Here is a 14,288-nt window from a genome sequence, read left to right as displayed (position 1 = left end):
TGGGTTTTTTTTTAAATTACAGCAGATCAAGCATCTTGTAAACACAACTTGCTGGAAGTTCATAGCTATTTAAAAAGTGAACACAATGAATTAAACTACAACAGACTGACACACTTTACTAGACATGACAGTGAAACTATGGTAGCTGCCGATAAAACTAAACTGGTATTAACTCTTACTTAAAACATTGCATGGATGGCAAAAAAATCTATCAGCCTTGTAAAATTAAAGGAGCTTTGGTCTAGCCAACATGCTAATTAGACCCGTTGAACAGAACTCTAATTCAATCAGAAATGTACCCGAACTTCAGCACCCAGCACAAACTCAAAAGCTGTAGAAAAAGAACAGGGACAATAGCTGTACTTTTGTGAACATTTCTTAAGAATAAGAGCAACTTTTGAAGTGAACGTAATATGTGTGAAGCATGTAAGACTCTCAGATAAATTGGGGGGAAAAACTCTCCATCTGATAGAGCAGATACAGAAACTGATAGAGCAGATACAGAAAGCAGGAGGGGGACAGTACAAACCCCTTGCTAATGTGCCTTCCTGTGGTACTAGAGGGAGCACTTGAAGATCAGAAGTGGCTCAGTCATTAAGAATAGTCAACACAGAAATCCAGAAAAAACATTCCTCCCATCACCACCAAATTCTCTGTCCATACCAGTTGACCAACATGTGTTTGAAGAGGCAAAAAGCAAGTTAGATTTTAAAAAGAAAACTTTAAAAAGCTGTGTGAAAGTGCTAATAGGATACTAGTGTAACACAAGAAACCCCTGCTGAGTAGAACCATGCATCTGGGTATTCTCTAGGCAGGTAAGGCAAACCCATAGTTTCCATCCACATGCCTGAAGTTTGACACAGCAGTTCCATTCTTTATTAGAACTCAGATCAAAATATTAGCAATTTAAAGGTGAACTGCAAGTCAAAAACAAAACCTGAGTTAAACCCAGGCACATGTCCTGACACTCCAACTTGCTAGACCAACCATAGGGGCACATAGCATGGGTTTTAACAAGCTGTTTCTAAATTCATTTTCTCCCATTTATTACTCCCTGGTTCACTGCAGGTATTATTCTGTGAAGTCATAAATACAGTGGGCCCCATGTGTGAAAGGAAGGATGGTTTTGAAGTTAAGGCACTGACTGGGACTCAGGAGATCTGGATTTCTGCTCCCAAGTCTCCCAGATTCCCTGTGTGACCTTGGATAAACCATTAATCCCTCTTCTACCTCAGTTCTCTTCTGTAAAATGGGATAATACGGTCCTGCTCTAAAGAGTACTGCACAGCTAAATTCATTAATCGTTGCGAAGTCCTGTGTACTAATACAGTGGTGATGAGCACTGTAGAAAAGACATTACATTTCAGAAAATAAAACAAGCGTGGTGATGGTTTTTTAGGGAGAGGAGGCAACAGTGTTTCTGGAATGAAAGAATTTAACGACCTAGTTAAAATCTGTCTGTGCTGAATGCCCCTGCAGCCCGTTTTGTGGCAGCACAAGTTGTGTGCAATTCAGTTACCACGTTTGTTTTGCAGTTCAGCTTTCAAGCATTTACGACTGTACCACAAAAGCAAAACAGGAAAGCTACACAGCGGCTAAACTATGCAGTCTAAATATTCTCCAGTCTTATTGTTCCAAAAATAAATTTTTACCTCTCCAACTTTAAGGAGACCAGCAGAAGCATAATAGTTAGCCACAATGCAGGCACGAAGCTTATCCATCATCCTCCTTGCCTCAAGCAGGCGCTATAAAAAGAAGAGAAACTGTATTATAAAGTACTGCAATTGCAGCACTTTTCAATACTTCCTGATCCTCTAACTTCTCTCTTTTTAAGAGAGACCTTTATACCTGATCTATGACTTCAATCTCATGTTCCTTATTCTTCATTTCAACAGCAAACTGCTCTTTAATAATTGTCTCAATCTTCTGTACAGCAGCATCTCGAGCTGTTCAAAAAAGCACATTAAAATAAAAGGGTAGTTCAATCCTAGAGGTTCTACGTGAAAAGAAATGTTAAAGAAGGAAAAATAAAGGTTACGGTAACTGAGCACAACACAATGGAAGGGATCTCTAGCACTGAGTGCCAATTTGTTTTTATTTCTGGTCTGCACCAGAACATAATTTCTCTTAAAATAGGTCTATAAGTTGGTTTTTACAAGGTTTTTTTTTTTAATTCTTGTAAGCACTGAGGTGGGAGACCAGTCATGAGACATTGTTTACTATTAGATCTGAAAAGAAGTAAATATTAAAAGAGAACAAAATGCCACCCACAGTGCAACATAGCCATTAGAATACAACAAACATATGCATCAATATGCAAACACAATACAGAGAGGATGAGGGGGCAGAACCACACACACACCAAAAAAGAAGTCTATAGATGGGAAAGGGAAGGCTGTATCCTACTATGATAAACAGCAGGGGTGACCAACCTTCGGCCCACCAGAACATTTCATAAGGCCCATGGCCTGCTTCAACATAATATATTAACGGCTGATTTATTAGCATTTCTTGTCATGTATATATCATTTTAGTTTACACAAGGAAGTATCAAAAAATGCAATAAAGAATGGGTTTAATAAAAAAAAAGTGTCATGTTTCATATAAGCACAAGCCTGTAAATAACAACACTCTGCATTCACAGCTCAGCTGTAGACTAACCAGACCACTTAAACATATACTTCTTTAGTGATTGTTGCTATAAAAATTCAGGAAGACACTTTCAGACATGCACAGATTAGCTGTAGTCTGCCACAGATGCAATACTTTTGATTGGCAGGTAAATACAGATGAGTGAAAATGCCTCCAACAAAAAAAAACGGAAAGTGAACGTTGAACGTCATGTTTTTCAAGGTAAGTGGACCGATCAATTCTTTTTTGTCCTCAACAACGCAAATTATTATGTCTCATTTATAAACAAACAGTCGCCGTGTGGAAGGAATATAACATCAAGAGACACCATGACACAAAACACAGGGAAAAGTCTGATGCACCACAAACTGCAAAGATCATGTCTTTGAAAAAAGAGATTGGAAGTTTACAGCAAATGCTAAGAATACAAGAAGAAGAAAATGCATCAGCAGTGAAGGCAAGCTACCATATTGTGCATTTACTGGGCACTAAATGTAAATCTCTTTCTGACAGGGAGTTCATAAAAAATTGTATGAATCTGGTTATGGAGGAAATGTGTCCTGACAAAAGGAACCTTATTGAAGCAGCAAGTCCGTCTCGCCAGATTTTTACTTGAAGAATAGAAGATATTGGTGAAGATTTAAAAGAACAAATCTGTGAGAAAATCCAAAATTGTGAGATTTTTTTCAATGGCTTTGGATGAAAGCAATGACATTACTGACGGTGCTAATTTTCATTTGTGGAATAGACAAGGCATTTCAAGTTACTGAGGAGTTTGCGGCGCTCCAGACACTTCATGGAAAAACTACTGGTGAAGACTCGTTTTGGAGATTTGCCCATACTATTAGGGAACTTGGTCTGTCTTGGAATCAACTTGCCGCAACAACAATGGACAGCACTAAGAACATGGTAAGCCACAAAATTGGACTGATTGGTCTGGTGTATAAGGCTGGTGATTAGTGCAACACTGAAAGGACAATGGTGTTGCATTGTATTATTCACCATGAAGCTCTGTGTGGAAAACTTCTGAACTTGGAAAATGTAATGACAACCATGGTGGCCATTGTAAACTCGATTAGAGCACCTGCTCTAATCAAACATTCCTGAAGAAAACTGATTCAGAATACGAGGATGTGATGTACTACAGTGAGGTACATTGGCTTAATCATGGAAATGTGCTCAAACTTTTCTTCACCTTGCAGAATGAAATCAGTATTTTCAGGAATGAAAAGTCTAAAAATGTATCTGAACTCTCAGATCCAGTGTAGCTGTGGGATTTGGCAACTCTAAAAGATTTAACAAGCCATTTGAATTATCTCAATTTGAAATTGCAAGGTAAAACAGGCTTGTTTCCCATTATACTCAGATGTGAAAGCCTTTCAAGCAAAACCAAAACTCTTGTGACAACACTCGGAGAGAGGAACACTATCTCACTTTCCTTCCTGTGAAAAATTTAGTCGCGGTGAAAACATTAGTGTTCCGGTTCCGTATGCCCAAATGGTAAAATTACTGGACCTCCTGGATGAGAATTTTGAGGCCAGATTTTCTGAATTCAAGTCACACACAAGTGATGTTCGACTATTTGAAAATCCTTTTGTTGCTAATGTGGATAATATCCCTGCCTCTCTGCAAATGGAACTGATTGAACTGCAATTTAACGGACATGTTTCACAATAAGAAACAGGTGGAGTTTTACTCACTACTGCCCAATGATCAATTAGAACAATAGTTCACTGTGAAGCCAGAGACCCACTCAAACACCTTAATCTCTAGTATGGCATCAGATGCTTGGTATCACAGTAAGACATCCATGTCAAAGTAATTTAACTTTGGATATAAAGGGCAGTGTAGTCTTTCATTAATGCAAGTCCCAGCATGGCATCATCTAATTTTTGCAAAGCCTCAAATACTAAGAGTTACTCTCCTTGAAACTGAAAGTTAGAGACTTCAGCCACAATGGCAATTGAGTCCATCAAGGAAATACGGTGCCCACAAATTGGGCTGTTGTGATCTCCTTACGGGTGCCCTTAACTCAAGCTACATCAGCCCACAACTCAGTTTCTGCAATATGTTACAAACGGAACATGGCACTCTTGCCTGGCTGGAAAATTAAACTACCTTTTCGGGAAAAGTAACTGGGTTCAAGTTAACTGACAGTAGCTGAAAGTCCAGATCAATCTCTCCTCCTCCCACTCACCCAAACTTCGGATCAGAACATTCAAACTTTGTCTACATTCAAAGCTGCACTAGTTTAATGTAAATCCATTTAAAACCCAACTTAGTTAACCCAGGGCACACAAACATTCCTAAACTGACTTCAACTGACACTGATTGCTTACCAAATTAAGCTAAAACTCAATATAAGCCAGGCTTAAATAGATTTAGGAGATTGTTTACACAGGGGTTTGCACCAGTTTAACAAAGTAGACCAGACCTGACAAGTACATTCAAACTAAATCTCTGCCTCAGGCATGCCCAGTAGTGCACTTCCCCCTAGTCTCACCTCCAAGGCATTACTTATATAGCTGTCAACATCTTCCCCCACTCCCGGCAGCTCAGTTGCTCTGCTCCAGCTCCTTAGCTTCCTCATATCCCAGAGACAGTTCTGTTCCTATCCCAGAGACAGTTCTGTTCCTTCTGCTCTACTTCCACTCATCCCTTCTGATCACCTGCCCTCCCACTAGCAGCTCAGAGTTGCTATGCCCGATGCTGCTCAGCCCACTCCACATCCTGTGACATGTGACATTCACCTGCCCAGAGAACGCTTCAACTTGTCCAGAGCTGCCAGGCAATAGGATTGTTCCCAAATTGAGCATTTTCCATTGTGCTGAATGAAAACCCATTCACCCTGTTGCTTCCTCTCTACTCTCCACTGTATTCTTCCATCCATCCAGCTTTCCTCCATCAATTTTACCTTCCTTCCCTGTCTGCCTCTTTCTCCCAAGTCTCTCTCCCCTACTCTGCTTCTCCAAGTTTCACTTCATTGGCTTCATCTGCCCAAAATTATGATCATTTGTCTCCTCTTCTGCAAGAGTCAGACCTCTAAACATTGGCAACAACCTTCTCTTCCCAGCTATGGTTTGCTACCCAATTGCATCCTGTGAGCTTATGCATTGTCTGTCAGCACTGCCTTGTTTCTTTACTTAGGCCTGGTCCACACCTAAAACTTAGGTCAATCTAGCTACCTCACTCAGTGGTGCAAAAAAAATATACACCCCTCAGAGATGTAGCAACGCCGACATAAGCCCCAGTACAGATAGCACTAAGCCGACAGGTGCATTCATTACTTACTTCCTTATCATCTGTAGTCACTATAACTCTAATGTAATGCTAGTTCATCTGCTCAGTTAATAGAGCTCAATGCCTGCAGTTTTCCATAGGGTACAGTATATGGAGAGTTTTATCTTCTATAAGATTCTATGACAGACAGTTCCTACCTGACTGTTCTGCTGCTTTGTGACGTTTATTTGGATGTGTGACTGAAATCTCCTCATAGTCCGGGTCCTTCTCCTCAATCACTCTCTTGATTCCAGACATGGTAGTTGGACTGCTTCGCTGAGAGGAGAAAAAAAGAATCCCATTGACACTCGAACTGACTTCAGGCCTCTAAAGCCACATGATTTAATAGGGGAAGTCTGCCCTACAAACAGTAAGAGAGGAAAGGCTATGTTTTGAATGGCTGTTTCCCTTATTGCTCCTAGTTGTGATTTATCAAACTGCTCAGCTGGTCCCAAAACTCTGCATCATTCCCATTCCAATTTTGTTACGCACTACTATACAATCCAAGAGTGCAGCTCCTGATTTGTTTCTCTCTATAAACACAGGCAGTAATACCTTTTAAAAGTAAATTTTACACTGAGATGGCAGGCCAGAAAGCGGATGTTATCTATCTTGCCACTGAACAGCTACAACAATGTAAAATAGCTCATCCCTCACCTGGAGGGAAAATCTTTACAGGTGAGAGTGGAGCTCACTTTCCATGCTGTTTTTTTCTTGGCACCTTTGCCAAGACTGCTAACAAAGAAGTCAGTTGTCATGGACTTGCAATAGGGACATTTGCCCAGTCAGACGTAATCTGAGACCACCAACTTTTCTCCCACAAGCTAGTGAGGGATGTTCGCTACCAACTAAAGTGAAGTCACCAAATCCTGTTTCTAGTCCTCTGAATCATCCAATTCCTTATCACTGGAGTGTCTCCTTCTTCAGTGTTTAGAGAAGATCCAAATTTGTCTGGATTAACTGATTAATACCCAATTCTAGTAAAGCTAGGATTCTCATCAGTATGTCAGTTGTCATCCCCTTTCTTTATCACTTAATTATTATACAGTAATTTGTTCAACACAAATTGATTCATTCTTTGGTATCAACAAACTGGGCAAACATAATTGTGAATCTGCTGAGGTCCAAATAAGCAACAGAGATCAAAAGAGAGCAACACCAGCAGAAAAAGCTAGGAAAGTTGGGGGGGGGGGGGGGACGACAAATGTAAGCCACCTCAGATATACAAGTATAACTCTCTAATTTGATACTTTTATTCCAGAATGAGAATGCCTTTTTCCAGTTTCACTTATGTTGCTTTGGATGGGGCTTAAACTAAACCCCAAAAAACCATTCTTATTCCAGAATAAGAGAGTTCACAAGATGAGTTATACTTGTATAACTAGAAAAGTTTCTCATGTAAACAAGTCATTAGAAATCTGAAATTAAATCTACAGGAAAAAATGATAGGACAGCATGTATGCTTGTGTCAGCTGTAACTAAGTCTAAAATTAGTGCCCTTTCACAATCAGGTACAGTTAAGAAACATTTTGCATGTGCTTTTATTTTTTACCTTTGAGATATCAGGAATGTAAAGTCTGGTTTCCCTGCCTTTGCTAGGGAACGTGTGGGAGGTGTCCAATGTTGATTTTAATCTCTCTGCCCTTTTTCAAGGAGTGGAGTGCTGAATCTCGAACAGATGTCCCCTTTGTTGCCGCAGTTAAACGGACATTAACAAAAGCCGTTTTAAACAGTCAGAATAAAAGTTATTTTGTTTCAATTCCTCAGCTTTCAACTGTGATTTGTGTTACCACTAGTCTTCCAGGTGCCTTTAGAGGTTGCAGGGTTGACAAGACCTGAATTTGAAGTGAGAAAGGGGAAAAAAATGCTTAAGTGATCTTTATGTGGAAAGAGCGAGGGCCCCACGAGGTTACCCGGACCCCTGGATTTGGGGAGAACATGGCTACTTACAAACAGAGTATGACCCTCCCCCGCCACTCACGTCGCCCGTTGAGGAGGCAAACGTGCCACCTTTGTGTCTCCTGGCTGCGGGGCGGCATGGGGTGCCCAGGGGCTCGCACATCCCCCCAGCTGCACGTACCGCAACCCCCCTGCCCGTTCAGGGACCCGACCCGCGTCCGACCCAGACTCAGGGGGGAGCTAGCGCGGCACAGCCGCAGCCCCAGGGCAAGAAAGGGCGGGAGCCGGGGCGCCCCCTGGTGCAGGACAGCGGCCCGGGGGCTATTGCCCCTGCAGAGCCTGCACGGGGGCCAGGGCGCCGGGCAGGCCCCGCCTGCTGCCCCCGAGCCATGCGGCCGCCCCCGCATTGTCCCCTCGCCGTGCTACCCCAGCCCCGCGCCGCAGCCTCGCCGCCTACCGGGGTCCGCTGCTCGCCCCGCCCGGCCCCGAGCGCTCAGCGCGGCCCCCGGCCGCCCTGTGCAGCAGCCACCGCAGCGAGCGCCGCCATCGGCCCAGCGACCTGCTCGGCTCGGCTCCGGCTGCCCGTCACTGCGAGGGGCGGGAGCCGCGCAGGCGGACGGCGGTGAAGGGGCGGGGCGGCCTCCGCGGGGCTCCAATGGGAGCCGTGGCGCCTGGGCCGGGCGTAGCTGAGCCGCTACCAGCCCCAGCCCGCCTGTGGCTTAGGGCAGGTCGAGGCCGGCCCCAGCTCTCCCCTGACCCGCTGGGGTCTGGGCCGCAGCCAGGTGTTCTCCAGCGGGCCGCTGCTCCTGGGTGACCTTCGGGTTGCTCAGCTGGAGACCCCGGGAATGGGTCAGGAAAAGCCCCCAGACAGGCACTGGGTGGCCGTGGCCAGTGTAGAGTTTGGGGACCCAGTCTCCTTGTTAGGAAGGGCCCTGCAAGGGGTAATGCGGCTCTGCACACCGCCTGGAAAGCAACGCGCCCTTGTCACACAGGAGACTGATTTTAAGGGAACTATTAAAGTTTCTCTCTCTGGGGAGTAAACATCTTGCTGTGTGTATCAACGAGCCATCGGCAGCCTGGCTTATCCCTTTTTAACTCCACCTCGCTCACTCTGGCTGACCTACTACAACCAAGTGACACACTGATCAAGTGAAATGCTCCTTTAAAAATAACGGCTCCACTCTTGCATACAGTTTTTTCTCTCTAAAAGCAATCAATACTGGCATTTGGGGAGAGCAAGAGGAACTCTGCTGGAACAGGCTGAAGGGATTAGGAGACTTGGGGATTTGTTGTTTGATTGAAAGGCAGAGTGGGAACTAGTAAATATTTTGCTCAGAAAAGAGACCTTTGGCTTATATGCAGGGCTGCCATCCAGACATCTGATTTTGACCTGTCCCATGTCTAATCCAGCTTTGTATTGTTGGGTTCACACTAGAATCAGTGGTGTGCAATGACAATTGTAGGACTGCTAACCGTCATCATCCACCGCTTCCACTGCAACTCTGCTCTCCTGCTCCCCAGCGACGAGCTCGGGGGATCTGTACTGGCTTCCTGGGTGCTGCTGGCAGCAGACGATGCAGTAGGGCTGCTAACCGTTGTCATCCACCACTTCCGCTGCAACTCTGCTCCCCAGCAACGAGCTCGGGGGATCCGTACTGGTCCTCGTGGGTGCTGCTGGTAGAAGATGGTGCAGTAGGACTGCTAACCGTCCTCATCAAACATGTAGCTTGGCTGGGGGTTCTGGGAAAGTCTTCCCTGCCCAGCTCCTAGCAACCTCCAGGGCATGGTGTACGGCTCCATCACTTCCCCTGCAACTCTGCTCTCCTGCTCCCCAATGACGAGCTCGGGGAATCCGTTCATGAAGCCTGGACAGTAGTAAGGAGCAGTTCAACTATAGGCTGAGCAAGTGCAGAATGGTGGTAGAATGTGCCTTTGGACATTTAAAAGCTTGCTGGCGCTGTTGGTCAGACCTCAGTGCAACCAACATTCCCATTGTTATTGCTGCTTGCTGTGTGCTCCATAATATCTGTAAGAGTAAGGGGGAAATATTTATGGTGGGGTGGGAGGTTGAAGCAAATTGCCTGGCGTAAGATTTTGAGCAGCCAGACACCAGGGCGATTAGAAGAGCACAGCAAGGCGCGATGCGCATCAGAGAGGCTTTGAAAACCTGTTTCATGACTGGCCAGGCCTCGGTGCGACAGTTGTGTGTGTTTCTCCTTGATGCAAACCTGCCCCCTTTGTTGATTTTAATTCCCTGTAAGCCAACCACCCTCCCCCCTTCGAAATAAAGTAGCTATTGTTTTGAAAACATGCATTCTTTCTTTATTAATTAAAAAAAAATGAGAGACCGGACAAGGTAGCCCAGGTGGGGTGGGGGAGGAGGGAAGGACAAGGCCACATTGCTTATTGTAGCCACACTAAAAATCAAACTGTTTGAATGACAGCCTTCTGTTGCTTGGGCCATCCTCTGGAGTGGAGTGGCTGGGTGCCTGGAACCTCTTCCCCTCCTCCCCCCATTCTTGAGCGTCTGGTTGAGGAGGCTATGGAACATGGGGAGGAGAGTAGGCGGTTATACAGTGGATGCAGCGGGGGGTCTGTGCTCTTGTTGGCTTTGCTGCAGCTCCAACAGATGCTTCATCATGTCCGTTTGCTCCCCCATTAGCCTCAGCATCACATCCTGCCTCCGCTCTTTGCGCTCATTTAATTCTTTCCTGGCCACTGCCACTGAATGCCTCCATGCATTAAGCTGTGCCCTATCAGTGTGGGAGGACTGCATGAGCTCGGAAAACAAGTCATCGCGAGTGCATTTTTTCTGCCTTCTAATCTGCGATAACCTCAGGGACGGAGATGAGGAGGGAGTGTAGAAACATTCTACTCTCTATGATTCTGGCAGGACTGCATGGTCACTTGTGCTGCTGAGTTTGCTTCGCTGACCAAACAGGAAATGAAATTCAAAAGTTCCCGGGGCTTTTCCTGTGTACCTGGCTAGTGCATCAGAGTTCAAAGTGCTGTCCAGAGCGGTCACGATGGGGCACTCTGGGATAGCTCCTGGAGGCCAATACAGTCGATTTGCGTCCGCACTACCCCAAATTCGACCCAGCAAAGTGGATTTTACCGCTACTCTCCTCACTGGGGAGGAGCACAGAAGTTGATTTTAAGAGCCCTTTAGGTTGATGGAACGGGGTTGGTTGTGTGGACGCATTAATTTTTAAATCGACCTAAGGTGGCTACATTTGACCTAACCCCATAGTGTAGACCAGGCCAAAGAGAAGTCATTTTGAGAAGCTGGTTAAAAGAATTTAGGACTGACAGCATGGGATATGTTTTCTCTAAAAGGATCAGCAGCATAGACTGGAATCATATGGAATTGATTTATTGGGAGGTAGGAGAGACAGATGATACATTTCAGATAAGGATAGTAATTTATGTTTTCTTGTCAAGAGGGAGAATTGGTGGAGACACCAGGCAGCACAAAGGTTTTCACCATTCTAGAAAATGTATGTATCTACTCCAGAGTGGATCAAATTAGATGGGGCTTGTATTTCTGCACTGCAAGTTCTTCCCAAAGAAAAACTGTACACCTTTCTGCTTTCTCCCATGCTGTCCCTCGCCCATGGGAGGAGCTCCCTGTAAACGTCTGCAAAGCTATTTCATTTTTCTTCCAATCACTCCTTAAACTGTCTTCTGACATGATGCATACAAAAACAGGACAGTGGTTAGACATCCACTGTGCTGTGATGACTGTTTTCCATTATTGACCAGTATTGTCTCATTTTGTAGCACTTGTCTATTTGTTGTAACCACTCGTTGTCTCGTTAGGGCAGGAATAGTCTCTTTGTTCTGTGTTTATACTGCACTGTGGGGCCCTGATCCACAATGCAAATGATAAGTATGAACAAATTTTAACATACATCAGTGGCACCTTTTGGTTATTTGGTAGCCTCTTGCCAACATTAAGAATAAATATCTGTACAAAGGAAATGGTATTCACCTCATAATATGTCACACTGTCTGGAGTGGTTCAAGATTGTGAGTGCCAATCTGACAGCAGACTGTCAAAAAGCAGGGCAGACACCCCACGCTGGTGATGTGTTCTATAGTTAGATTTCACCAACCCAGTAATAAATGTTAACTCCTGGATCACTGTAACAGTTTTACCATGGAGTCACAGACAATCCCCTTGGGTACTGCAGACTATCTTGCCAACCAGGCAAGCTGGACGTAGTGATAAATGGTCACTTAAACCAAAAATCACAAAATACTGAGGTTGCTCCCAGTCTCAAGAGACCAGTCACTTTCCCAGATCAATTTGTACCTTAGATCTCACACCAAAGACAATGCTGGTAGCCAATTCTATAGTAAACGATTTATTAACTAGGAAAAAGAAATGAGAGTTATTTACAGGTTAAAGCAAACAACATATAAGCAGGGCCGGATTAACTTTTTGTGGGCCCAGTGCCAAACATATTTGTGGGCCCCCCTGGGGAATAATTGTAAAAGGGGCTGGGAGTAAAAGCACAGTGGGGCAGGAGCTAGGGTTGGTCTCTGGAGCAAGGGAGGGGTCAGGGGTAAACTGCAAGCGCAGCAGGGCTGGGGAGGGGGTAAACAGGATCCCCCCTGCCCCTGCCCACATAGAGCGGGTACCTATCTGGTTCTAGCCCATTCTCTTTGTCTCTCTCTGCACTGAGCTGCCCCTCCTCCCACAACAGCAGGACAGGTTCTCTTCCAGCCCTCTGGGGTGGGTGTTGGGAGTGGGAGGAGCAGAGGCTAATGTGTTTACTCCTTTAACCGGACATTTAGTGTCCAGTCAGCACTGCTAACCGGACACTCAGGTCCCGTTTTCTACTGGAGTTTCCAGTCTAAAACTGGATACCTGGCAACAGGGCTGCCAGAAAAACCTGACGGGGGGAGACGGGCAAGCAATCATTTTTAAAAGTAAGAGGGCTAAGCCTTAAGGGGGGGGCAAGTGGTGGGTGGGCTAGGGCGTGGAGAGAAGCTAGTGGGCAGGGCCATGTCTGCTGTACTGCCCAGGTAGGTTGGAGACTGTGCGAATCAGCTGACACAGTACCCAGGGCCGGTGCAAGGATATTTTGCACCCTAGGCGAAACTTCCACCTTGCCCCCACCCCCCATTTCCCCTCCGGAGCATTGCTTATTATACATTTTCAAAAATGAATACAGTGGAGTCACATCTTACGCGGGGGTTAGGTTCTAAGGTCAGCGCATGAGAGGAAAATTGCGTATAGTGAAAATTACCATAAAGTACAGTAGACACTAGAACAGGGGTCCTCAACCTACGGCATGCGGGCTAAAGGGGTCATGTGAGCTGATTTTTTTTTTTAATGGCAGCCTGCGGGTCCCGGCCACCGCTGAGCCTGCTGCCGGCCTGGGGTTCCGTTCACTCAGCTGCCAACTGGGGTCCCAGCCGGCGACTCCGCTCAGCCTCCTGCCGTTCACCCAGGCCAGCAGGAGGCTGAGTGGGGCCGGTGGCCGAGAGCCTGGCTCGCAAGGGGCCGGCAGCTGGAACCCCAGATCGTCAGTGGGCTGAGCAGGGCCGGCGGCTGGGACCCTGCTCAGCCCGCTGCCGGTCTGGGGTTCTGTCCACTGCCTCCTGCCAGCCAGGGTCCCAGCCGCCGGCCCTGCTCAGCCTGCTGCCAGCTGGGGTCCCGGCTGCTGGATCCATTCAGCCTCCTGGCGGCCAGGACCCCAACTGGCAAGGGGCTGGCAGCCGGAACCCCAGACCGGCAGCGGGCTGAGCGGGGCTGGCGGCGGGGACCCCGGCTGGCAGGAGCCGGCCCACTGCTGGCCCTGCTCAGCCCGCTGAGTACCTATACTGTACTTTATAGTAATTTTCACAATATGCAATTTTCTTTTTACGCGGTGACTTTAGAACCTAACCCCCGTGTAAGATGGGACTCCACTGTAGTGTAAAAAAAAATTTTGGAGCACCGCTTTTTGGCACCCCCAAATCTTGGTGCCCTAAACGGTCGCCTAGTTGGCCTAGTGGTTACACCGGCCCTGACAATATCCCCAGCCCAGGTGACGTGACAGCCAGTGGTGGATTTATAGTTAGTGGGGTCCCCCCGCCCTGTGCTCAGCTTCATTTTTGGGGCTCCTTTTTGGGACCCAGCCAAGAAAAAGAACATTCTCTCTTATCTCCCCCTGCCCACATTTTTCATTCTTTTTTTCTTTGTCCTCCTCCCATAAGTAATAGCAAGTAAATGAAAATAAAGTGAGGTACCTTGATTGTTCTTGTAGTCTAACTTATTTTTCCAGAGAGCAATTGAAAATCACAAAGGGTCTTGACGGACCACTTAATGATCTTTCCAAATATTATAAAAAAATGTTCGGGTGCGGGGACTGGCCAGGAGCTAGGGCGAGGGAGGGGGCTCAGGGTTGGGGCAGGAGGTTGGGGTGTGGAGTGCTTACCTCGGGCAGCTCCTGTTTGATTCTCAGGATGGGGGTGGGGATGTGGGGGGG

General features: G+C 46.2%; 1 protein-coding gene across 1 annotated transcript in view; it reads right to left on the bottom strand.

The window, feature by feature from the left end:
- The window catches only part of YEATS2 (YEATS domain containing 2), a 75,574-nt gene extending 67,180 nt beyond the window's left edge, over positions 1 to 8,394 (bottom strand). Inside the window, exons 1-5 of the mRNA XM_034780521.1 lie at positions 8,267 to 8,394; positions 7,463 to 7,745; positions 6,069 to 6,186; positions 1,849 to 1,946; positions 1,653 to 1,745 (exon numbers count right to left, since the gene is read on the bottom strand). Of these exons, the coding sequence (XP_034636412.1) occupies positions 1,653 to 1,745; positions 1,849 to 1,946; positions 6,069 to 6,168 (291 nt within the window). The 5' untranslated portion in view covers positions 6,169 to 6,186; positions 7,463 to 7,745; positions 8,267 to 8,394. The remainder of the gene's footprint in view (positions 1 to 1,652; positions 1,746 to 1,848; positions 1,947 to 6,068; positions 6,187 to 7,462; positions 7,746 to 8,266) is intronic.
- Positions 8,395 to 14,288: the final 5,894 nt, after the last annotated feature.

The sequence above is a fragment of the Trachemys scripta genome, chromosome 9 (assembly GCF_013100865.1).
Source record: "Trachemys scripta elegans isolate TJP31775 chromosome 9, CAS_Tse_1.0, whole genome shotgun sequence".
Taxonomy (NCBI): domain Eukaryota; kingdom Metazoa; phylum Chordata; order Testudines; family Emydidae; genus Trachemys; species Trachemys scripta.
The sequence above is the reverse complement of the archived record's forward strand: the minus strand, read 5'-3'. Positions and strand labels throughout refer to the sequence as shown.